The following is a 25,867-nucleotide window of genomic DNA, read 5'->3' on the forward strand; positions in this document are numbered from 1 at the left end:
CCAGCAGCCCCAGGGATGGAATCTGGGGTATCTAAAGCCATCCCTGCCTCGGAACAGGGAGGTTACAATGAGGCTGTCCAAGAGGAGAGCTGCTGTAGGAGGAGCATTCACCAATGAGAACTGAAGTGCCCAAATCTACATAAATAACCAGGCCGGGATTTTGGGAGGTTCTTGAGAATTCTGCAAACATTTTGAAAAATTGAGTATGCGGAGATGACAGAAAGTCATTGAGGCACATCCATGGGAAAAGGGTGAGGAGCAGAGGAAGGAGCTGCTGATGTGCAGTGGCTGGGGGAAAAATGATCTGATTAAATTCAGAATTTGTAGGTTCAAAGGGATGGGTTAAAAAACCCCAAGCCCACCAAGCCTCAGCGGACACGCCGAGTGCTGGACACGGTGTTACTCAGCAGTACAGGGAGAGCTGGCTGGGAAGGGCTGCAGCTCCTGCCATGCCCGGGGGCTCCTCCCTGGGTGTTCTCTGTGGGGCAAAGGCAGGCTCCTGGCAGCATGGATTTGTGCAGCCCCAGCAGGGCAGGGCTAATTCCCGTGTTTGCGTCATTCCAGTTACGTGACAAACTGTGCTGGGCACGCAGCGTGACAGGCTGTGGTCACAGAGCACCTGTGGGAGGCCAGGTAAACACAGCAGGGACGAGTTTCAGGCCGTACCCAAACAGTTCCTACCCATTTCACAGCCCAGCGTAGCCAGCGCTGAGAAATGCACCATTAAATCATATTTAAAGGGTGCAAAGTCTCCATTATTCCCTCTCCCAGTGCTTTATGGAAACGGCAGCTGGCTGGGAATGAGGTGGCAGGGCCACTGCCCTGGAGACCCACCCAGGTAAGAAAGTATTGGGAACAAAAGGGAAATGCTACATGGCAGTTTAAAGGCAAATATTTCTTTCCCAGAATACCAACGTAATTCCTGCAGCACAGAGAACAAAAGCTTCCTCTTGTAAATCCCTGGAAGTGTCCAAGGCCAGGCTGGATGAGGCCTGGAGCAACCTGGGAGAGGGGAAGGTGTCCCGGCCCACGGCAGGGGGTGGAACAAGGTGAGTTTTAAGGTCCTTTCCAACCCAAACCTTTCTGTGATTCCAAATCCCTTTCACAGACATGAGACAGGGAAATCCATCCCACTGGCATTGGGAGGGAATGCTCAGAGTGGTCCAGGGATATTTCCAAGCTGGAGCTGCAGCCATTCCACGACTGGAGAGGATGGCAGGGAGGGAACCACCAAAGCCAACACAGCTCAGCAAGAAGGAAAGGCAGAAGTCATGGGATGGAGACCACACAGGTTCGTTTGGGAAGGACCCGCTGCCTCCTAATAACCCGAAATAAACCCACCCGGCTCCCCATCTCCATGGAAACTCCTTCCTTCAAAGCACTCCTAATGCAGTTTGTTTCCTGTTCCTCTGACTTCTCTGCTGGTTTTGGAACAGCCCAGTCAAGGCTGAAGGGCTGGACCGCAGCTGAGAAACCATCACTGCCCTTGGCAGCAGGGGACAGGCAGAGCTTCTGTCCCCTCCCGGGAGACGCCTGTGGTATCTTCACTGGCCTGTGCAGAAGGGTCACTGAGTGCAGAAAAACCCTTTGGTGTTCCTTGTCCTCCCTGGTCATGGCAGAGCAGAGCTCAGAGGAGCCACCCGTGGTGACGGCACCTTATAAACCCCTGCCCCAGCCTGACAGAGCAGTACTGAGACACAGAATTATCCCCAAACCAAATATTCACTCAAGTGGACACGAACCCAGCACAGGACACGTCTTTAGTGACCGACAATGTGGGTGAGAAGCATTTTGTCAGCCGGGCACTGTGTGAGAGCAAGCGGAGGAAACCTAACCCGTTAAATATTAAAGTTCCAAAATTAAACCCGTGTTTACGTAACGACTGGGTCACTGCTGCTTTGGAACACGGGAGTTTGAACCAAAAAAGGCCCTTTCCAGCAGGCACTGATCTGCTGCTCTCTGCCACGCCTCCCCCCTCTGTCCCCAGCAGCTCCTCCTGCTCGTTCACCTCTGCAGGGAGCAGGACCTGGTACCTGAGAGCAAAGAGCTGCTGTGGGGCTGAACCCCGGCACTCAGCTCCTCATCCTGAGGCTCATTAACACCTCACAGGGCTGTGAATCCCTCCTCGGTGCCTTTCCCAAAACTGCCTTTCCCAAAACTGCCTTTCCAGCTGTCCTCTTACAGGAAACCAATGCACCTGCAGGCCTCCAGCTGGATTTGGTGGCTTTAAACCCTGCTGAGAACTGTATTTGGGGCTGTCCTGTGCCGAGCCAGGAGCAGGACCTGATGGTCCTGTGGGTCCCTTCCAACTCGGGATATTCCATGGTTCAATGGGTTCTTCTCTTTGAAATAAGGAATAAAACTGTCTGCAGCCACTGCAGAGAACAGTGAAATGCCCTTGCTGCTTCAGCCTGGCTAATTACAAATATAACAACACAGCAGACTACAAATAAGAAAATTTAAATGCAAAATATAAAAAAAGAGCTTTATGGAGCTTCCCCCCTGCAGTGTCTTTAAAAAGCCTTCTAAAAAGCCTTTTACCACATTGCTAAACACACCTTTATTTATTATTTTTTAAGAAAAGAGCATAAAAGAACTTAATCCAAACTAAATATTTAAGCAAACAGCAATTAACTAACAATGATGAATGGTAAACAGTCTTAGTCCCACGCTAGACCGGGACTTTAAAGCCCGTTTATCTAAGCTAAAGCTGCTCAAGGGGAACAGCAAGTTTATTGAGTAAACTTTGTCTCAGCCACCTTGCTATTAAAACAGTCCACAAACAGAAACTGCATCGTATATTCTGGGAGGGGAAAAAAAGGAGCAAGAACATAACAACGCATGGCATGGGAGTTACAATGCTGTGTGGAGCAATTATCGCTAAATAGAAAAGCAGGGAAAATACGAAGCTGTAAAGGAGCTCGTTCCACCCCCGTGGAAATGAGAGACCCCTTAAATTCCACCTGATGTTCCCATTTGGCCTCGGGCTGTCATTCCCACTTATCCACTGGGAAGGAGGGAGCCTGGGCAGAGTTGCCTAAGATTTTATCCTGTGGATCCTTCTATTTAAATGTAACAAATTATTTATTATTACTATTATTATTATTATATTATATAAGCTTTTATTTGAATGTAACAGAATTATAATATTAGCATTATGATAACTAGCATTATCACCATTATTATTATCATCATCATTATCGTTATTATTACTATCATTGCTAGTATTCCTATTTATTATGATTCCTATGTATTGTTGCTCCTCTTGATATTAGTATAGTAATCATCGTCATTATCAACATTATCACGATTTTAAATCATCCTCATCACTCTGGAGAGGGGAGGCCTTGCCGCGTCCCACGCGAGTCCCTCCCCCGGCCGCGGCCGCACTCGCCTCGGGCCCGGGGCTGCGGCGGGGGGGTCCCGGTCCGAGCGAGGAGCAGGGGGACAAGCGGGAGGGACGGGCGGGAGTGGGGAGCGAGCAGGGGATGAGCATGGGGGGATGCAGGGGATGAGAAGGGGATGAGCGTGGCAGGATGCAGGCAGGGGATGCGCGCGGGCGGCGCGGGGCCGCGGCGGGGCTGCGGCGGGATGTGCGCGGGGATTCAGCAGGATGTGCGCGGGGATGTGCGCGGGATGTGCGCGGGAGGTGCGCGGGGATTCAGCAGGATGTGCGCGGGGATTCAGCAGGATGTGCGCGGGGATGTGCGCGGGATGTGCGCGGGGATGTGCGCGGGGATTCAGCAGGATGTGCGCGGGGATGTGCGCGGGATGTGCGCGGGGATGTGCGCGGGATGTGCGCGGGGATGTGCGCGGGGATTCAGCAGGATGTGCGCGGGGATGTGCGCGGGATGTGCGCGGGGATGTGCGCGGGGATTCAGCAGGATGTGCGCGGGGATGTGCGCGGGGATGTGCGCGGGATGTGCGCGGGGATGTGCGCGGGATGTGCGCGGGGATGTGCGCGGGGATTCAGCAGGATGTGCGCGGGGATGTGCGCGGGATGTGCGCGGGGATGTGCGCGGGGATGTGCGCGGGGATGTGCGCGGGGATGTGCGTGGGATGTGCGCGGGATGTGCGCGGGGATGTGAGCGGGATGTGCGCGGGAGGTGCGCGGGATGTGCGCGGGATGTGCGCGGGATGTGCGGCGGGATGTGCGCGGGGCGGCGGCGCGGGTTCAGCAGGATGTGCGCGGGGATTCAGCAGGATGTGCGCGGGGATGTGCGCGGGGATGCGGCGGGAGGTGCGCGGGGATGTGCGCGGGGCGGCGGAGGGGCTGCGGCGGGATGCGCGCGGAGCGGCGGGATGTGCGCGGGGATGCAGCGGGGATACAGCGCGATGTGCGCGGTATGTGCTCGGAGATGCAGCGCGATGTGCGCGCGATGTGCGCGGGGATGCAGCGCGATGTGCGCGGGATGAGCGCGGAGATACAGCGCGATGTGCGCGCGATGTGCGCGGAGATACAGCGCGATGTGCGCGGGATGAGCGCGGAGATACAGCGCGATGTGGGCGCGATGAGCGCGGACTGCGCTCGGGCCGTGCCCGGCCCCGGCGGCCCCGATCCCCCCGCTCCGCGCCCGCGGTACTCGCCTGGCGCAGCATCCCCGGCCCGGGCCCGGTGCCGGGGGGCCGCTTCGAGCTGGGGCGGGCCGGGGGCGGTGGAGGCGGCGGGGCCCCCCGGCCCTCCGGGATCCCCCGCAGAGGAGGCGGCGGCGGCGGGGCCAAGGTCACCCCGCAGCGACTACAATTCCCAGGAGGCAGCGAGATCCCGGGGCCGGCCCGGGGGAGCGGAGGAGGAGTGAGGAGTCCGCTCCAGACCCACCCCGAGCTGCCTTCCCCCGGCATTTTCCTCTTCTTCCCCATCGGAGCTGGGATGTCCCATCCCAGGGGATGACAGCGAAGTCTTTGAAAAGCCGGCACAAACACACGAATCTATTTCGGGATTTTCCTCAATTAAAAAAAAAAAAAAAAAGCAGCATGAGGAGAAATAAATGCCTGACTGTCGGGCTTGAAGTGCTGCGTGTTCCTTGCAGGGCTGCAGCCCCTGCGTGTGCCACTGCACATCTCCAGGACCACCTCCCAGGACCTCCACAGTCATTAGTGGGTATTATCCTCACTCCCTCTTAGGAAGCAGTGGGATCATCATTCCCCATTTAACGGCTGAGAAACCTGGCACAGCACACATTAAGTGATTTGCTGACGGGCACACAAGAAAATTGCGCTAGTCAAGCGTTCTCCCAATTATGCCATCCTCGGAACGGCATCATTTCCCTGCTTGATTCCAAACACGGCTCAGACTCCCTGGGCAGGGCTTCATCTCTGCAAAGTGCGCAGCTAGAATCAGCCGGCACCCACGGCAGCACCCGTCTGTGTCCCCACCGCGGGGCTTCTCGGGGCACAAACCCACAGCTCCGGTCCCCCGGCCGCCCACCGCAAAGGTGGGCAGGATGTGCAGGTATAGACCGGGGGGACGCGAGAGCTCTGGGGAGGCGGACGGATGCTCAGCTGCTCGGGGGTGCTGCACAAAGCCCCGCTCCAGCCTTCCCCAAGTGCTGCTTCACCTCCGCGCCCTGCGCAGCGCCGCCAGAATTCCGCAGCCCAGTGGAAATTCCCCAGCGGTGCCAGCGCTGGGGCCTCCAGGGACCGGCAAAACCTCCCTGGACCCAGCCGGGAGGTGGGGCGCTGCCATGGTGAGCAGCATTCCGGCCGCCGGGAGGGATCCTGTGCACAGGGGATCTGGGGGGCGGCGAATCTGGGGGAGCGGGGATGCGGCTGCACCTGCCCCGCGTGGTTTTCCAGGCTCCCCTGCCCTCATTCCGATGGGCCCTGCCTGCCCAGCCTCCTAATCTGCACTAAGTGGGACTGCCGATGAACGCTGTGATAAATTTAGAAAGAAATCTTTGTGTGGGTCAGAGGAAAAACACGGCGGCCCGGGGAATCCGAGCTGCGGCGGCGCGCTCTGGTTTCCCTCGGCTCAGTCCCAGCAGGATTTCTCACCGCAGGATTTCTCACCGCTGCGGTTCTCACTGCCGAGAGCAAGAGGCAGCCACAGGGTCTAGAGGTGGGCCAGACTCTGCTGGAGTTTATGAGCCAAGGATGTTTAAAATAATGATTTTAAAGTAATTTAGTGGCAAAGGAGCGGGAGGAGACTGCGCTGCCCCGGCTCCGACCGTGACCTGACATTTCAGCCAGAGCCTCTTAAAGAGCAAGTTTGCCTTCCCCAGGACTTGTTTATAAGCACGAACAGGGAAAGCAGTTGTGTCTAATTCCTCTCTCAGGCTCCTGCCTGCACTGCCTGCTCCTTCCCAATCGCTTTTGTTAATCTCTTAAATTGTTTTAAAACAACAACAACAAAATAATGGCATTAGCAGTGCAAAATCCCCCGTGAAATCACCGACCCAGCCCCACTTCCCTCTCTAGAATCTGAACGTTTCAAACTGTTTTATCATTTGCTGGTAAATTATATTGTACCAGCGCAAGGAGAGGAAAAGAATTTTCTGAATGTATTTCCTTTAATAAGCTATTAAGACCTTGTACTGCTAATTAAACTATTAATTAGACGTCTTATCATTCCTAAACACGTTAGCATGTTGCCAAAGCAGCAATAAGCCTCTGGGGCAGCAGGAGATAAGGAAAGAAGGAAGATGCAAACATGAAGATTAAAAAAATATGTAGGGAAAAAAAATTAAAAGAACCAGAAATAGCAAACAAATAACTAAGAGTCAGAAGGGTTATGTACTGCTTAATTTATAGGAATAAAAAAAAGTAACTTGAGAATGAATTTCCTACATAGGAGCCCTTGGGGCATCTGTGTCTTACGCGGGACAAAACGGGACAGGACTTTTCAGACCTTTGTTTCTCTGCAGTCAGAGCAGTGGAACCAGGAGTGGAACCCATTTTCCCCAACACCAGAAGTTGCCGTTAGAAAATTAACAGCAAAACTACTCAAAATTGTGGTGGTTTGTCGGTTTGGTTTTTTTTTTTCCTCCAGAAGAAAAACACAAAGAATTTTCAATAGGAAGATCTTAACCCAAGGGAATTCCTGCGTGTGACTCCACACCGACCCAAAACCAGCACCCCAGGCTCACCCATCCTTGTCTTTTTTGAAATTAATAAAGAAAATTTCCAGCCCCACAGCACTCAGGATGTTCTTTGCATGCTGTGAAAGTGTTTCTTCCTGCCCCGTGGGTCCTTCAGGAACGAGGAGTCTGGGAACACGGGGACAGCTCTGCACCCCCCTGTGGTCCTGCTGGCACGGCCTGGGACCTTTGGGACCTCAGTCCTGGCTCTCCCTGATCTCTGCCCATCTCGGGGTTTGCAGCACATTAAAATGTTTTTAGACCCCAATTCCTCAGCATTTGCCTTCGAAAGTTGATCTCGAGGGATGGATAATCTCATTTACGTCTGTTACTACAAATCAAAACAGCGGCAAATTAAATGGATCTGAAGGCCAAGATTAAAGGCTCCAAACACATGGGAAGTGCCTGTAATGCAAAGAGCTGAATTTTTTTTTTTTCCTGGCATGGAAAAGCCCTACACAGATGCTGTTCTTTTACCTTGAAAGCAAAGACAGAATCATGGAAGTATTAAGGCTGGAAAAGACCTCTAAGATCAAGTCTGACCATTAACCCAGCGCTGCCAGGTCCTCCACCATGGCTGGAAGACGAGGGAAAAAAAGAAATGAGCTTGATCATCACCCTTTTCCAGCTCTGGGAAACGTCTTTTTGGCAATCTGATGGTGACAGAGGTTTAGCCTGGCTCAAAGCTGGCGCTTAGAGGGACTGAGCCCAGGGCACTGCTGCATCCCTGGCTCAGATTTCAGGGATGTCCCGGCCCCACTGATGCGTCTCCATCTTCTTCTCCATCAGCCCCCTGAGGTGGGACACTGGATGTCACCAGAGCCCTCCTGTGCCACCGAATTCCCTGTCTCAGACCAAAAATCCTGCGTGGCCTTGCAGGGGATGGGAGAACTCCCACAGGAGTTTGGCAGGACCTGGCCCTGAGCAATCGGATGGGAAAGAAATTGATGTGAAATCCACGTTAGAAATGTCACTGTGGCTGTTCGCCTTTCCTGGAATATGGGCTCCAAGGCCCGCTGTTCAAAGCATTCTTCCGTAATTCCATCGTCCCACTGAGCCCGGGGCTGGGTTGCAGCACCGCGGGCGCTGTGCTGGGGCAGGACCCATTTTTTGGGAGCTGCTTCTGCCTGGGCACCATTCCCCGAGTTCCAGCTGCCCTCTAGAGCCCAGTCCTGAACGTTCTGGCAGAGCACAGCCAGCAGATAGCAGCATTGGAGTACAAATGTGCCTCCTCAGAGCCCTGCAGGATCCTCGGCGTGCGCGAAACCGGGGCTCTGACCTCCCTCCGCTTCACCGAACGGGAAATTAGTGACAGCAATTAGAGGCAGGAGCTGCTCTCCCCCGCCCCAGCATCGGCTGCTTGGCTGTGATGGTGCAGTGCTCACCTGGGAGGGGTGTGCTGGTTTTACTGTGAGCGGGATGGAACATCCAACCGAGGGATGTGGTTAATAAGAATTAATTAAAACTTGCTTGCTTTCATAAGTTTGGCTTCAGCAATGCGCAGAGTAAGCCACCTTCAACTCACGGTAGAATTTTGAGGTAGTTCAGACAGGAAGGTGTTCCTTCATTTCTGGAAAAAATCTTTGATGTCAGCCTGCAGAAGGATTTGGGGGCTGCTTGGGTGGGTGGCAGAGCTCCTGCTTCTGTTCCAGGCTGGGAAATGGACCTGGCATTTAATGGCAGTGTTGCACTTACATTTATATTATTTATATTTGTATTTGTACTTGTGTTGGTGTTTGTATTTGTATTTAACGCCTTGTATTCCCCACCATCCTTCCCCAGAGGATGTTTTCATCCCAATTATTTTCCTCTAGAGCATCCCTTTCAATATGAGGCTCCCCACCAGCTGAAGATTGTGTGGGAGCAGAACCTGAGCTCATGAACCAGGGAGCAGCACTTGCATCAACCTTGAACCACATTTATGGGAAATCAGGCTGCTGTTGGAAGCTGAAATGGATTCAGACCCCCCAAAATGGCTCAAAAAGCAGCTGTGAGGCTGCAGGGGATGGTGAGAGGAGGGGGCAAGGAAGGAATGCAAGGGGGCTGATAAGGAAGGAATAATAATAAAAACCTTTTTGGCCGGGCCAGGGCTGAGCCTGGCTGTGTTTACACACAGGCAAAAAACTTCCTGAGCTGGAAGTGCAGCCTTTTCCAGCCTTTTCCGCTGGCTCAGCACCAGCCCTGCTCCGCTGCCTGCTCCCTGCATTTCCCTCAATCTGGAGGCTTTGGAGGAACCTTTTGTTTTGCCAGAGCACTTGACTGTAACTTTATTGTCCCTGCCTGGCTTTAGGACATACCCTGAGCTGTGAAAAGTGCACCTGACGTTTGATTAGATCTCCAGCCCTTGATACAGTGCTGATTAGATAAACAACTGCCCCGAGAGAAGCCGGCCCCAGCTCCCTGTCCCACCTCCCAGCTCTAATCAAGCCTCTGGAAGAGCTTTCCCTGGGAAAGTGATTTCGTTTTCCTGCATCTGTTCCCCCTCCAGCCGGGCTGCCAGAGGTCAGACTGCCCCAAAACACAGCAAAACAGGAGTCAGTGGCTGGGCAGTGTCCCCTGAGCAGTTCCTGGTGTGCCTGTGCCAGGCAGTCAGCACTGGGAAGGGTCAGACATCGCAGGGAGGAGAGGGAATCAGGAAAGATCCCCATTCCCAAAGCTCCTGCCTTCAGGGCAGCTCGAGCATCACCACGGGAGAAGGCACTAAAGGGCTGCATTCCCTGCATTCCCACAGAATCCTTTAGGCTGGAAAATCCCCCCAGGATCACCGATTCCACCCTGTGCCCGATGCCCACTTTGTCCCCAGCCCAGAGCTCGGAGTGCCACGTCCCTGGACACCTCCAGGGATGGGCACTCCAAACCTCCCTGGGCAGCCCCTGCCAAGGCCTGACCGCCCTTTCCATAGAGAAATTCCTGCTGCTGTCCACCCTGAGCCTGCCCTGGTGCAGCTTCCCTGCTGTCAGGTCAGCCCCAGCCCTGCACAACGCTCTGGAGTCTCACTTACTTTTCCAGGATTTAACTGGGTGTCTCAAACATCAAAGAACCGAATCAAACAAACGAGGTGTAATAGTCTGCTGCATGCCACTCGTGTTTGTCAGGAGAGGGGGAATGTGCTCAGAGCAAACCAGAGCCTTTAGTCATGGGATTTCTGCTGGGAAAGAACCTCTTGGTGAGGCGTTGTCCTCCGCTCCTGCTGGCAGCAGCCAGAGCCACACATCCCGGAGGGATAAACACACTGCTTTTCCAAGGACACAACGCAGAAGCCGGTTTTTAGCACTTCATTATTTTTCTTTTTCAACGGGGATTATTTACAATGAGATGTGGGAGAAGCAAGTCACACCAAAGCAAACAGCCTGGAATATTTTAATTGTGTTTAAGCGACTCTTGCCCCCACAAAAAACCAGCCCCAGGTGGTGACGGACGTTGCTGTCATTGCTTTGAACGCTGTACCAGAAAAAACCCCTCCCCTCAGGTGTTCAGCACTGAGGAAAGGTTGGGATGAATTCACTCGTGAGAGGGTGGATCAGCTTCAAGGGCCATTTTTGGGCTTATTTTGGGTGTGGAGGTGGCTGTTGGTGTTCGTGTTGAACTACCACCCCTCCTGGTCTGGCACCAGCAGCACAGGGCTGGCATAATCAGGGCTTTGGCTCCCTAAAAATGTGCTTGGGATGGGGAACAAACCTGCCCTGGGTCCCTGGCTCCCACCGAGCTGCTGGGAGCTCGATGTGGCTGCAGCAGTGCTTCCCTCGGGAGCAGGATCAGCACAGAGAGAGGTCAGACCTGCTCCTGCTCCTGCTCCTGCTCCTGCTCCTGCTCCTGCTCCTGGGATTTGGTGCTTCCCAAAGTGAAAATCCTGCTCCTTGTTCGTGTACTTGCTGCTGCTGCAGGGAGAGGAACACCCACTGCAGAGCTGGGATTTTATCTCCCACTCATCCTTCTGGGAGCCCTTTGGCACCTCTCATTCCCAAATTCCTGCCCCAGGTGCCAGCTCCCACAGAGCCCCATAGCCCTATCCAGAGTTCTCCATCTCACTCAAGGGATAAATTGCTGGCTCTGCCGCGTCACAAACCCCCAGCCCCTGACGAGAGGAGGCCGGGGAAGGTTTTTTCCTCTAAAACAGCTACAGGACACAGTTCTGGTAGGATTCACAAAGAAACAAGGTTGAGGCCTATTGACATTCCAGCCTTCAATTCCATGTGGAAAGTTTTACAGAGCTTCAGCAAATTCTGCTGGAGTAGGAAATAGGACAGGAGCCTAAAGCACCGGAAGGGGGTTAAATGCCTGATGGCCTTAGAAGAGGGAGAAGTCCTGCACTTAAACATAAAGATGAGATTATAAACAACTCTGTTAACCCAAACTATCTGAAACCTGAGAGGCTTTTGTCACTGCAATCCCAACTTAACTACTTTAGTCAGCCTAACATATTGCTACCAGAAATTCGGGCTGCTTGGAGTCAGACTCTGCCTCTGCTTAAAAGCTGCGGAGGGCTAAGGGCACTCACACTTGTCCTGATGTTCTTCTAACAACAAAAGCACAGAACAGCTGCAAAAAAGTGTCTTGTGTGGTCAGTGGGAGGAGGAGGAGGAGGCAGAGGCAGAGAAGTTGTTCTTTGGCAGCTCTGGCCCTCAATGTGCTTTAGGCTGATTTTGAAGTCCTTCACAGAGACAATAATAACAATACAGAAGGTCTGCAATTCCCTATCTGTCCACAGAAATCTCCTGCCCTGCCCCGTCCCTCCGCTGCCCTGGTGGCTCCCGTGGGGACTCTGGGCCCGGTCACATCTCGGTGTCAGCGGGGCTGTGCTGCCGGGCTGAGTGGCTGTTCTTGGAGGACGCCTGGCCTGTCCCGTTCTCCTGGGTGCCCCCGTTGAGGTTTGGGAGGTTTGGCTTCTCCTGCAGCTCTGCTGGCTCCTGGGAGGGCGACATCAGCATCGTGTTCCCCTGGCTGCCGTTCTCCGTGAAATAGGGGTCTTCAGCCTGGGCAGGGACACAAGGGACACAGTCAGGGGAGGGAAAGGGCGGCTGGTTTGGGGGCAGGGGCTGCCCACAGTCCCCAGGCAGGAGGGTCAAAGAGCCACAGCTCAGAAGAAGGGGAGCAGAGGGCCTGAACCCATGTGGAGGAAGAAAACCACCCAGGTGCTGCAGCTTTTCCTCCTGCACCTGAAAGAGAAGCTGTTGGGGCTTGGTGTTTTCTCCTAACCAGGTTTTGGAGCTGACCTGGCGCTGCGACAGAACCTCTGCTGGCCACTTTGGCCAAGCAAGAAGCACCATTGAATGGAAATGATGGAAATTGTCTCTTTTTCTTCCCTTCCCCTTCCTCTGAGGTGCAGAGCTTGCTGCCAGGTGCAGCAGGGGTGCCGAGCTTCACCTCTGCAGGGCTGGGTGATGCTACTGCCGTGAAGAGCAGCTGCCTCTGGAGGGTCCAGGGCCACCCAGAGCTGCCTCCATCCTCTCACAAGAACTCCCCAGATGTTATGCAGCCTTGGAATGGGCACTGGTGATCCAGGGTGGCAATTCCCAGCTGGAATTTCCTCAGCACTCTCCTGGCTGGTGTTCACTCAGCCCCTTTTCCATGGGAGGGCTGGACACGTCTCACCTGGAATCAGGACTGGCACTGCCAGGGGTTTCCATTAGGGACAGGAGGCAGTGTCCCTGCCTCTGACACAGGCATTTCCCAGCTGTGTGCTCTGGGAGCTCCTTTCTGATCAGGAAATACCCTGATGGCCTCCCAGGACACAAAAGTCACTGGTGGGGAGGAGCCCTCAGGGTCAGCCTGCCCGGAGAGAGAATGGGGGAGAATGGAAATAGGAAATTTCTGCCTCTTTCTTTCTGGATATGTTTTATTACCATGGCTGATGGGGAGGAACAGCCTTTATTACAGCACAGGTACAGACACGGGACTCAAACAAGGAGCGGAAATTAAAGGGCATCACTTTTAATGACAGATTCTTAGGGTTTCAGTGGCTCTGCAGGGTGACTCTTGCTGGATGAGTTCTTGCTGCTGAGCAGAAATAAGTGTTAGACCTGAAGTACGTGCGAGAAAGGGGCGGTGCTGCTGCAGGAGCTGGTTTTGGAAGGCAGGAGAGGTTTCCCCTTGCCCTGTGCAGTGCCCCTGCCCCTTGCCTCACCCAGGCTGTCCCAGACCCGGCCCCAACGCGGGGCTGGGCTGTCCCATGAGCTGGGGACACACACGGGGGTGGCTGCAGAGCCCCTTGTGTCCCCCCAGACCCCTCTGTGCTCCAGGCTCCTCTCTACCTGCAGCTCTGCCACCTGTAAGCACTGACCAGCCTCTCTCCCGCGGGGCTCCAGCTGCGCCGCCTCATCAGGAAATATCCGGCCAGGCCCAGGAACGCCAGCAGCAGCCCAGATGTGACCAGGGCAATCAGGGTCTTCTGAGAAGAGTCCCGGCGGCCCCTCGCGCTCTCCTTTTTAAGGGATTCTATTCCAAACTGGGGGGAAAAAAAAAAAAAACAAACACCAAAGAGAGCCGGGAGTGGGACAAACAGGAAACATTTGCATCTGCTGCACAGGCTTCAAACAATGCTGCTCCTCACCTCCTTGGGAAAGTGCACGAAAACAAAGCTGGGCTTTGCTGCCCCAGCCCTGCCCCAGCCCTGGCAGCCCTCACGTCCTCACAGCCTCATTCCCAGCCTGGAGTCTCCTGTGGCACAGGGAACTTTTGTCCTCTGGAGCACACCCCGGGGTTTAGAGTGCCCGTGTGCACGGCCGAGCTCTCTCTGTGTGCTGCAGCTCTGAATTTACACCCTGAGAGACACCCGGGCTCAGCCCCATGAGCCAGCAGCAGCCTCAGCAGAGCGCTGGGAGGAGGAATTCATTTATGTCAGCCTGGTCCTTGGAAGGAGCCGAGTGCCAGTTGCATCCTGAGAGTTGTTGTTGAGGTCTAAACCTTTGCTAAGAAAATGCTGCAGCATTTCACAGAACCAGTTCAAGCATTTCTGCCCCCATGGGTTGTGTTGGTTCTCTTGTGCTGCATCACAGCCTCACAGGTGGTTGGCTCCTACCACAGAACCCCAGGCTGGTTTGAGTTGGAAGGGACCTTAAAGCTCATCCAGTGCCACCCCTGCCATGGGCAGGGACACCTCCCACTGTGCCAGGCTGCTCCAAGCCCCAATGTCCAGCCTGGCCTTGGACACTGCCAGGGATCTCTACGCTCCTCAAGCACCTCCAAACTGGAGGCAGGCCCAAGTGTCAGCATCTCCCCCAGCCTCAACTGATGTAAAACTCTCATCTCTCCAGCCACTTGGGCCAGGCACGTTTTGCAGCTGAATTTGCTTAAGGGATTTACCTTTTCCCAGTGAGACTTCTGGAGCATGTTCAGCAGTTTGTCAGGATCTGCAAGGTTGGAAACGGGAGAGCACATGACACACATGACACACATTAGGTACGTACATTCCATGCATCAATCACACACTCTGCAGCTCATGGCACACCAAAGAGCCCGGATGTGCACAGAGGAGCCAAGGTTGCTCCTGGAGGCAGTTCCATGGCTCCAGGGATGCAGCAGGACCCCAGAAGAAAGAGCAGAATTGCAGAGAGGTTTCTCCTCCCAGGATCTGTCTCACAGCCCTTCCCACAAGGAATCCCTGTCCCATTGCCCACAACAGGGTCATTATCCATGGATCACAGCCAAGGAATCGCTTCCACTGACCTTTCTCTCCTCTGAGGATGAGGAGCAAACAGTCCCTGTCCAGGCTGGATGGAATGAGTTTGATCTCGCAGGAGGAGTCCACGGTGTAGGTTCCATTTTCACATAGTGCTTGCCATAAATCCGATCCCTTCCTCTCTAAAAAGTGTTCCTGCAAAATTTTCAGAAAGGTCAGACATTAAACAACCAAACCGAGCAATTCTCTGCCTCAGCCATGCTGGTGGAGGTGCTGTGCTGTCCCATGTGAGTTTTGGTGTCTCCTCTGTGCCCTGCAAAGCTGAGCTGGGTGTCAGACCCTCCCCTCCCGCTCCAGCACTGCCCAGAGCCCCAACACCTTGGAGGTGGAGGTGCTCGTTTCTCGTGTCTCAACTTAACGAGAATAAATTAAATGGAGATATTATTAGCAACTCTTGAAAATGGCATTTAAACGAAGCTAAATTTAGGATCTGAATCTCATGGCAAGTCTCCCCATATTTTGGGCTGGAACAACTGAAGAGCCCTATTGTTTCAGAGTCACAGGCAGGGGCTGGGAAAGGAGGCAAATAACAAAGAAGCATTGAGCCTTCCTGTTTAGGAAATGTCTTCAATGTTTTTGCTAGGTTGCTGATCAAAGGCTAGGTAAAAAACCACAAATTTCTCACATTTTAGAGCTGAACTGACTCTGGGGTGGAAGAGGAAGAGGAGTGAGGAGCTGCAGGCTTTGCAGGCCTCAGACAGGAAAGGCTTTCTCCTCGGGGCTATTTTCAGCCACAGCCAGGCTTGCAGACAGAGCCCAGTGCTGCTAAAACCCTTATCAGGCTCCCCGACACCCTCCCAGCTGGGACAGTGGCCGTGCCCACCCCGAGAGACAGAGGCAGCTTCCCTGAGCCCTGTGCTGCCCCTGCCCGGGGCTGAATCCCACCACTGAGGCTGCACAAGAGGAGAACCCCACGGTCCTGTGCCCTCCTCCCTCTGCCCCGGAGCTGCCCCAGGACCGTGCTCGGGTCCCTCCGTCCCCCGAAAATGCGCTCGAAAATGCAGAAACTCATCCACGGGAGAACAACAAACAAATCATTTTCAGCTGTTTCTATAGAGCTTGGCTCGGGGGGAGGAAGGCCAAGATGGAACAAGAGACCCAAGTGTGTATTTTCCTTTCTGTGCTGTGGAAAGAACTCATCGGAGTGTCAGAGTTTCCCTTTGCAATTAGCGGCGCCGGGTGCCAGCTGATTGCTCATTTGCCTCGGGAAAGGCCAGCAGGAGAGAGGGACACACGGTCCCTCCTGGCTGCTCCGCTCTAGGACTGCTCTTATCTGGTTCCCAGCTCCAGCCCGAGCCGCCTGCTCCCACCCCGGGGTTACTGAGGGCAGGGCTCTGCTGCGGGGTGGGAGCTCCCAGAAAAAACACAGTGGGAATTGGGGGTGTTTGGGTTGTTTCACGTGGAGCGAGGGTTCGGAGTATGTGAGCTATGACTCTGTAGGATGCTCTGGGTGTGCTGTATGCGCGGGATGCACAAACCCTGTGCCCAGAAGGGATCGGAGCCCACTAGATGGCATCTGAGATCGGAATCACGGGCTCCCGCAGGAGTTTCCCTGTGGATTCCTGCTCGAGCGCAGTCGCTGTAAACAGGAACGAGCCTAAATGCCATTTAACCACTCATCTGCAGAGGAAAGCCAAGTGAGACTCACTCACCCTAAGTGGCAGCAGTGTGGCTCAGTGCCAAAACCAAAGTGATATATTTTATATGTATTTCACACCCAGGGCGTTGCTGTCTCGCAAGACCCAGCACCATCCACCCTCCGTGCCTCCAGTGGGAAAGGTTTCTTCCTCGCACCCACAGCAGACCCCCCTCTGCTGTTACAAATGCCTCATTTTTGGTGCACAAGGCCAAGGACGGTCACAGAGAGCCTGGGATTCCCTCAGGAGTTGATGGGGACACTGAGCAGCTCCTTGCAGTGCCCTGTTTTCTTTCCTAAGGCACTTGGCAAGACAAAAAAAGGCACTTTTGTTCCCAACAGGGAAGAGGAAGAAGAAGAACAAAGGCAGCTTCCTGTCAGACACGATGGGAGATGCTTTAGAAGCTGGGCTGACCCCAGAGCTCAATCACTAAAAAAAGGGAGGATTTATGCAACGGGGAGGTTGTATTTCCCCTGGAACTGCTGTGATCCCTTTGGGATGCACCCCTTTGGGACCCTCCTGGGACCGTGCCCTCCTGCCCCAGCCTGGCACAGCTCGGCTGCTCTGCCCAGGGGTAACCGATGGGCGCTGCCCACCCCGAACAGCCCCCCCAGGAGTGCGGGGTGCCCCCACCGCTGCAGGACCCTCGCAGCCCCGTCCCCCTGCACGTTCCCCGCCTGGAGACGCGCGGGCCACTCACGCAGGTGCTGGACTGGTTGAGCTGCAGGCAGATGGCTCCAGTGTCACCCTCGTCCCTGGCACTGTGGCAGGTGATGGCAGGGGAGGGAGGCTGGAAAGGAGAATAGGGGTGCTATCAGTGCCCTGCTGGGGGCTGGGGGACAATCCAACCTCCCCGTGGTCCCCCAGCCCACGGCACCCAGTCCATCCTCACCTTGGGGCTGTCCCTGGCTGCGTGCAGGGCTGTGGTGGCAGCTGGCACAGGAGGATGCTCCGAGGTGGCTGCAGAGTTCGTCCCGGCTGCCACAGAGCCCGAGGTTTCTGCCTGGTCCCTGGGCTGTGTCAGGGGGCTCTGGGTTGTGGGGACCCCCGAGCTCCCATGTGCCTCCAGGGAGGTGCCCGGCGGGGATGTGGGGGCTGGGTTGGGCTGGGGGCTCGTGCTCAGCTGCCCACTGACCCCTGATGATGTGAGGCTGGTGGCCACGAACCCGACTGTGGCTGGAGCTTGGTAGAAACGCAAAGAGAAGTACACAGGAGAAAGCTTAAACCCTCTGAGCTCGGTGGCATCGCGGTGACTGAGGTACAGCACTGATTTGCCACAGCCAGCAGCAGCACAGGGCCTGTGCACTTAATAAATCTAATTATTAACACAAACGCTACTGGGAATCACGGGGGGAACAAGGGAGGGGGTTACCAGATGTAGGTTTGGCACTGCTGGCATCTCTGGTGGCTGTGGTGGCATTGGTGGCTCCGCTGGCTGTCCCACCGCTGGTGTCCCTCGCCCTCACGCCCGTGGCTGTCGGTGTGGGGGTGGCTGCCGGTGCGGGGGTGTCTGTCGGGCTCCCAGCAGTGCAGCCTGAGGGAAGAGGAAGCTCTTAGGGGCTGCTGAACCCGCAGCCCAGCCCTGAGCCTCTGTGGGAAAGCAGGAAAGGTTTAGCTGCTCTTACAAATTGGCTTTTTCTTGCCCTGAACTGGCAGGAGAGAGGCTCAGGGATGAAACTTTTCATCTGGGTGAGCACCAGACTCTGGTGCAGCCCTTGCAGGGGCTCCAGGGCTCTCAGGAGGAGAAGGACAGGCTCGTTCCTACCCTAACCCACCCCATCCTCAGCTCACTGGTGGATGCACAAAGCTGCACAAAGCTGGATTTCATAGTAGTTTGGGTTTATAATCCTGGGAGGAAAGAATCAAGCCTTGGAAGAGATCACTTGTGTGCCTCAGGATAGATAAGTTGGATTTACAGTTGCAGGCACAATCTCAAAGTAAATAGAAACATTCCCACTGGCTTGGGATCAGCCCTGACTCATGAGCGAAAACATCTTTGGAGGTAAAGCAGAATGTTTGGAGAGTGGTTTGCTGTTCTAACCTAAAGTTTATATATTGCTTCCTGCTGTGTTACAGAGATGACACTTGCAGCTTGTCCTTCTGAAATGAGCTATGTGAGTCAGTGAAAATGCATTTCTCCCCATTCCTTAACCTCCTCTCTCCCTAAGATCTATTCCCACTTTTAACAAACAGCGTCAGCCTCTACCCCAGGGCTCTTGGTGTTTAAGATTCTTATCCAGGCACTAAAGAGAAAATCATACAGAATGTGTTGTTTCATTTGTAGTTCTGCCCAGGGGAGCCCCAGCTCCAAGAAAAGTTACTTCATCCTCCAAAACCACCCTGAGACATGGAGCAGCTCTGGCAGGTCCTGAGCAGCCGCCAGCGCCGGCTCTGGGCGGGACCTGCTGCCGGGGAAACGGCACCAGGCACTGTGAGACTGGGCACTGGGATGGGCCTGGCAGGAGCTGTTCTGCGTCATGGGTCAGGTCCACAGAGCCTGAAGGGTTTGTGAAGAGCAAAGCCTGAGGTAACTGGGGTTTGTTTTGGCCGTGGGTGGCAGGGGCAGAGCTGCTCCGATGGTCCTGCCGTGGGAGGCTGGGCCAGAGGGGAAATGTGGGCTCCAGACTGGACCTGTGGGGCTGCCCACACTGGTGCTGCCCATCCCATCCCATCCCACCCCATCCCATCCCATCCATCAGATCCCACCCCATCCCATCCCATCCATCAGATCCCATTCATCCCATCCCATCCCATCCCATCCCACCCCATCCCACCCCATCCCATCCCATCCCACCCCATCCTGGGCTGCAGCTGCTCTGGGGGGGCCCTGCTGAGGGCTCGGTGCAGGTGTCTGGAGCTGGAATTCAGGTTCTGGCACAGCTTTTATTTCAGGGAGAGAAGTTCCTTCTTCTCCAAGACAATTCAGTTCCAACTGATTAAATCACCACGTTTTCCTGACGACTTTTAACAAATCAAAAGCAGGAGGCAGGACTGCGTGCCCAGAATAACGAGCAGCACAGAGCTAAAGCCAGGCTTTACGCACAGCTCCGTGTTTTCATGGCCATGAGCAGGAAGCTTCACATCGGCAGAACAATGCAGCGCCTGGGCTTGACCTCCCCGAGTGCCACAGCCACCCAAGCACCTCTGAACTCTTCCAGATGTTTGTAAAGCACCAGGGGTATTTCTAATCAAAGCCTTTTCAGCACTGAATATTGAAACGGAAGCCTGGCTGTTGCTTGGTGTAATTTGGGAGAGGAGCTGTCACTCTGGATTTCTTTTTCTTGCCTTTCCTGGAGCATGTGCAGGGGCTCTTCCACAGAACATGGATGAGTTTTTGAAATCTTTGGGCTCATGAGATAAATAATGATCCAGATGTGGGCTGGATAATCCACGTGGTGCTCAGCTAAAGAGGGTTATTTATTGCACCATCCATTTTTAATGGCTTTATTAAACTTCGTCAATTTGTTAGGATTGAGGGTTTAGAGTTTAAGCCAAGCTATTTATTAACCTGGGAGAAACCTTCACCTGGCGGTGCAAGCACGTGCAGGAGCAAAACCATGCAGAGATGGGAAAGAAAATTGCACTTCACAGCACCCGTTGTGTTCACCCACCTGGGTTTAAAAAGTAAATTATTTTTTAAAGATCTTTTAATAACGGGGCTTAGGAAGGATCTTAGATGGAATAAAGAAAAGGCAATGATATAAATGTTAAACTTGCTCCAAGGCCCATCCCTGAGCACTAAGCCAGGGCCACAAAACAGCTCTGCAGTGGCAAAGGTTCAGGAAAGAGGAGGAAAGTTTCCACCACTGGAGCCCAATCCTGTACCCACAGCAAAGAAACCGGGGGAGGTGAATCCCACTGGGAATCTCCAGGCAGGACCTGCAGCTCCTGTACTGATCCTGCCTCAGATCTCTTGTCAACCTCTGGCAAACCTTGTGCTCAACCTTCTGCTCTTGTGCTCAACCTTCGGCTCGTTGGGCAGCTGACACACAAACCCTGGGCCAGGGGAGCTCCTCCAGCTCTGTCTTTAACAGAGTTTATTCCCAAGCTCCCTGAGCGCTCCAGGAGCTCCAGGGGCTACGGCAAAGGGATGCCCCGGGCTGGCACAAGGGCACTGCCGGTCCCGAGGCTGCAGAGGAGGGTGGGGAGCCACGGGATGCAGGACAGGAGGGTGCAGGACCCTGGGATGTAGGAGAGGAGGGTATGGAACCATGGGATGCAGGACAGGAGAGTGCAGGACCCTGGGATGTAGGAGAGGAGGGTATGGAACCATGGGATGCAGGACAGGAGGGTGCAGGACCCTGGGATGTAGGAGAGGAGTTCTGGAAGCACGGGAGGCAGGAGAGGAGTTGTGGAAGCGTGGGATGCCGAGTCCTGGAGCCGGAGCCAGCCCCGGCTCCCCGCAGCAGCCCCTCCAAGGGCTCCAGCCGGCATTACTCATGCCTTTCCATCTCCACAGCTCTCAGCCATGTGGCAGGAATTCAAGCGGGTGGAGCCCTCTTCCCTCTGGAAATATCTGATAAAAATCCCTTCCCTCCGCCTTTTCCTTCGCCCAGACAGGATGTGGGTGTGGGGCCGGGGGCGGGGGCTGGGGGAGCCCCCCGAGCTGCCACACCAAAGCCCAGCTGTTGCTCCAAGGCTTTCCTTGGGACTGGGGCCTCTCGTGCAGCCTGGGAGCCCGGCACCTTCCCGGGGGTTGAGATTTCTCCTGGCTGGAGCGGCAGCCTCTAAAGGATGTTAAACTCGAGCAGCTGGAAGTTTTAAAGTCTCTTTTTCCTTTCCTGATATTCAGAACTTCCATAAGTGATGCAAAAGGAGTGGAGGAAAGAGAGAGTGCTGGAAAATGGCAAGAAAAGAGATTTTTCTAAAAATCAAGTTTGGGGGAGATGAATGAAAAATAAACAAAAAAGAAAGATAAAAGGTGAAGTAAAAGAAATAAAGTGTTTTCATTGGGTACAGATACAGTCCGTACTCCCTTTTCCATGTTCACTCTGAGCCAAGCACAGGACAGCTCTCCATGTGGTTTATCCATCCCCAATTTTCCAACACAAGCTGCTCACAGCATCCTCCCAGGAGTTTGGGAGGGTCTGGGAACAGCAGCCCACTCTGCAGACCAGGGATGGGTGTAAACCTCTTCCTTGCTCCTTGAAACTCAGGAAGGACCCCAAAGAACCAGGCAAAGGCCAGAATGAGCATTTACAGGGGATTTGCTGCCTTTGAGGTTGGGTTTCCTGGGGAATTTGCTCCTGTGGGGTTGGACGAGGCTGCTCCTGGCTCCAGATCCTGGAACCCAGACTCCATCCTCCCCACACCACATCCACAGCAGCATTTGTAGGACTCCTGCCCCTGCCCCAGTGTGGCACAAGGGGTTTTTTTCCCATAGAACACGTGGCTTTAGCTGAAGGTGTCCTGGGAGTAGGAGGAGGCCGCTGCTCCCACCCTCAGCAGCGCTGCCAGGAGCAAGTTGAGCCCAAACCCACAGAATTGGGATTTCCATGGGAATTGCACAACTGGAGCCTTTGATGGATTCTCTGGGATTCCCCATGGAGCTGAGGAACAAGCAGAGCCCCAAGGATGAGCTGCTGGAGGAAAAATCAACCTCCTCCACCTCCCAGCCAGGAATATCCTGCAGGAGTGCTGGGCAGGGGCTGTGCAAGGACATTGTGCAGCATTAAAGCGCCTGCTGCCCAGCACCTTTGTCCTTCCAAAACTCAAGCTTTTTATCACTTTTCCATCACTTTTGCTTTGTACAAGGAACTCAAGGTTTGAAACTCAGGGTTTGCCTCACACCTTTGTCACACCCTGGCTCAGTTCAGCCCAACCACACAGTCCTGAATGTCATTTCCCTTAAATAAAATTGGTTGTTTTTTCAATTCCTGTAAAATTAACACAGACTGGAGAGTCAGCTGGCATCTCAGGTGAGCCATTTACCTGGGCAGCCAGGGGAACATGAAAGGAGCTCTGTGGAACAGGAGAACAAAACCCAGCGAATTCCTGCAATGGATCTCGTCGCTCACATTCGTGTGAATAAGAAAAAATTACATTTGAGGAGACACCCGCAGGCTCCTGGCTCCTGTCCCAGCACACCAGGCAACACACAGAGTGCTGCTTCACTTTTTTAGTCCTTTTTTATTACCTCATGGTTGTTGGGTTTGGGACAAAAATGATAATATTTCCCTAAAATATAACCCTTTAAAAAGTAGTACCTCGAGAAAATCTCGGTGCTGTTATTCATTGCTCCATGTGATGAATATTTGAAGAGCTGCAATAGGAGATTTTAATATTTATGGAGATTCATTTGATTTTCAGCAAATGTTTAGTTCCAACCACAAAACAGGAGTGTGGCTCATTTACACCAGCACAGGCTGAGAGACAACTCGAGCTGTGGCTGCACTCTGCCTGCTGCACTCCCATCCCCTCACGTTATCCAGAATTTCGTAGGGAGTTTAGATCCTGATTCCTGTCCTTTTCAGAGCAGCTGCGAGTTTTCTCCGCAGCACATGGCTGTGAGCGTGCTGGCCGGGTTGCTGATGCTCCGTAAAATGTCACCGCAGGGTTTTTGGGTGGAACTGCAATCCCAAACTCCCGGAGAAGCATCTTCCCCCCACCGAGCTGCTGCTCCCAGGAGCTGCCCCACGCACCGGTGCCTCGTGTGACCCGCGGGTTTGGGGCATCAATACTCACCAGCCAGCTGCACCAGGCAGGCGGCGATGCACAGGAGCTGCCTCCACTGCATGGCTGGGAAAGCTGCCGAGAGCTGCGCTCCCTGCTCCCGGGGCAGCGGGATCCGGCCGGGACAGCGCCGGGCTTCTCAGTCCCGCAGCAGCTCTGAGCTCATGCAGCTTGGTTGGAGTTCAAGCCTTTGAGTTCACTCACTTGTGGGGTGGGTTTCTCTTCAGGGGTTGTGCTTGTGGTTCAGAACTGCGAGGTGGAGTTTCTCCGCTTTGATTTCCCAGTTTTATATAGTTCGTGGCAACCTCACTATCACTTAGGTAATTTTCTCCTCCCCACTTTCCTGCCAGCAGCTTCAAAACAAACAAAAGATCAGCCCTCTCCCCAGCAAAGGATCCCAAAGGCTCGCCGGGATTAACTCTTTCCTGAGAGCTGCTGCTTTCCTGTCCGAGGGAAGGCAGGGACACAGCCTGATCCAGCTGGATGCAGGGATTGCAGCCGAGCCTGCAGCTGAGCTTCCCTCAAAGCAAAGCAAACACAGCCCGAGGAGAGCAGGGACGTGCAGAAGCCCCAGCTCCAGCCCAGCAAGCCCTGAGCGGGGTCCCAGCACCGTGGAAAACGGGGGAATGCTGAAAATGGGCTTCAGAATCAGAAATTTTCTCAGCAAATTAAGCAAGGAACTCAAGGATGCGAAATCATCACTGACCTGAAGAGAAGTAACTCCATTAGCTGCACTAAATTGACTCCAGTCAAACAGGGAGCACGGCCGAGATGGGTTAGAGAAGGTCTGGGGCAGAGAAAAACCCACAGGCAAAAGCTTTGGCGTTGAACCTGGAGCAGGAGAGGGACAGGAGAGCAATAACTTCCCCAAGCTCATTAGGACTGCTCTGTGGGAACCCTGCAGGCAGCACAGGAACTCCAACTGCAGTTTTATTACCAGGCTGGGCCTCACCAAGTGGGAAACTTGGCTCTCTGGTTCTGCAGTGATTGCCCTGCAGACACACGTGAGACCAGCTCTGGAAGGGCAGGGTGAGGGATGCTCTGTGTCCTCCCTCACATGGGGATGTCCATCCCCGGAATGTTCCAGGCCAGGTTGGATGGGATTTGGAGCAACCTGGGGGAGTGGAAGGTGTTCCTGCCCATGGCAGGGCGTGGAATGAGATGATCCTTGATATCCCAAACCAGACTGGAATTCAAAATTTGGCCTTTGGGTATAAAAAAAAAAAAGAGATGAACACTTGGGAAATTCAGCTCCAGTTCAGTCTTAATTCCATCTTTTCTTTTACAGCTGGATGATGAGGTGATTAAAGGAGTCATTGGGAACAGGAAATTGAAAAATGAGGTGGACAGGAAAAAAAGCTGTGGAAAGAAGGATGAGGAAGCTCTTACTCCATGATTATCATTTTGTGGATGCTCCTGTAACACTTCTACAATCACAGAATCACAGAAACTGGTTTGGGTTTTAAGAGACCCAAAACTCATTCCAAGTCCCTGCCCTGGGCAGGGATGGCCATCATTTGGCTACAGCCAGAAAAGGATTAAAAGACACCAAAAAAAGGGTTAAGATGGTGTTACCTACAAAGAAATCCTCAAACAATATTTCCACATTTATTGTAGGACAGAATTCCAGTAGCTTTTGCTTTTAGCATAGTACAGGAGTTGGATGAGATGATGTTTAAATGTCCCTTCCAACTCAAAGCATTCTGTGATTCCGTGGCAGGAAAATGTTTCTTGGAAGGAAACATCTGTAGCTCAGCAAAGGGCTCCAACATCTATATAAAGATTTCTATTATGTTCAGTAATCCATTACTGACTGACAGAGACACACAGCTCTATTAAAGGCCAAAACACCCCAGTGAAACGTGGTCTAAAACCTCAGTGTGGGCACGGCCCTGCTGACTGCAACAGCTCCCACCAAGAATTTTCCCTTTTTTCCTCCCTCAGACACACGGACGCACATTGGGAAGCGCCTGACTCAGTGTGTAACCAGGTTTTACATTGCATATCAGCCCAGAAAATGAATTCAGAGATGAAATGTGAAAGGCAGAGTGAGACAAGAGTCTTATTTAAATAACAGATATGTTTTTGTCTATGAAAATGAGAATTTGGGTTGAATAACACTACTGAAAATCAGACTGCTAGAACCATGGGATGGTTTGGGTTGGAAGGGACATTAAAGATCATCCCATTCCACCCGTGCCATGGACAGGGACACCTTCCATAGCCCAGGTTACTCCTGGATGAAAGAAACCACCGGGATCATCCGGGCCTGGCTGCTGGGCTTGTTTCACCTTTCAAAACCAGACTGAAAATAGAGAGCTGCACTAAAAATAGGCTGTGACCGGGTCTGGCAGACACCGCGCACGGGAAGCTCGTGGGTTTGGTTTCCAGTGGAAGCTGGTTTGGATTGGAACGTCATTCCCTGTGTCAAAGATGTGGAATTTCATTCCTAATTATGCACTGTCCATGTCAGACCATCCCACAGAACTCCTCCTGGGATAGTGGCTCAGCTAAGCACAGGGAAATCCAACATTTCCTCAAAGGAAGAGCCACAAAACCACAAAATAAGTGACTTATTAAGATTATTCTTTAACTGAATGCACTGTCCCCAGGGGACTTCTGTGGGCAAATCTAGGGATGCTTTCATCCATCCATCCATCCATCCATGCATCCAACCACTCAGGTTTTTGAGCCTGATCATTCCTGTGGCCCAGGAATTGCTGTGCTGGACACACGGCACAGGGTGGTGGCAGCGGGAGCCTCCTTCCCCCCACAGCTGACAAAAAGCTGACCCAGCCTAGCAC

General features: G+C 53.7%; 1 protein-coding gene across 4 annotated transcripts; it reads right to left on the reverse strand.

The window, feature by feature from the left end:
- Positions 1–10,336: 10,336 nt before the first annotated feature.
- Positions 10,337–23,919, reverse strand: CD34 (CD34 molecule). 4 transcript variants are annotated; one of them, XM_032133203.1, is made up of 9 exons: positions 23,770–23,919; positions 23,076–23,312; positions 17,764–17,925; positions 17,284–17,573; positions 17,092–17,181; positions 14,742–14,889; positions 14,379–14,425; positions 13,357–13,521; positions 10,337–12,049 (listed from the first exon to the last, which is right to left on the reverse strand). In XM_032133203.1, exons 2-9 carry the CDS (start codon positions 23,125–23,127, stop codon positions 11,849–11,851), a joined length of 1,155 nt encoding a protein of 384 aa, XP_031989094.1. In that variant the 5' UTR covers positions 23,128–23,312; positions 23,770–23,919; the 3' UTR covers positions 10,337–11,848. The 4 variants fall into 4 exon arrangements, with proteins under 4 accessions (XP_031989094.1, XP_031989093.1, XP_031989095.1 ...); XM_032133202.1 differs by having other exon boundaries at positions 23,076–23,416; XM_032133204.1 differs by lacking the exons at positions 10,337–12,049; positions 23,770–23,919 and adding an exon at positions 12,895–13,073 and having other exon boundaries at positions 23,076–23,717.
- Between the last annotated feature and the right edge of the window lie 1,948 nt (positions 23,920–25,867).

Source organism: Corvus moneduloides, chromosome 24 (genome assembly GCF_009650955.1).
Source record: "Corvus moneduloides isolate bCorMon1 chromosome 24, bCorMon1.pri, whole genome shotgun sequence".
Taxonomy (NCBI): Eukaryota; Metazoa; Chordata; class Aves; order Passeriformes; family Corvidae; genus Corvus; species Corvus moneduloides.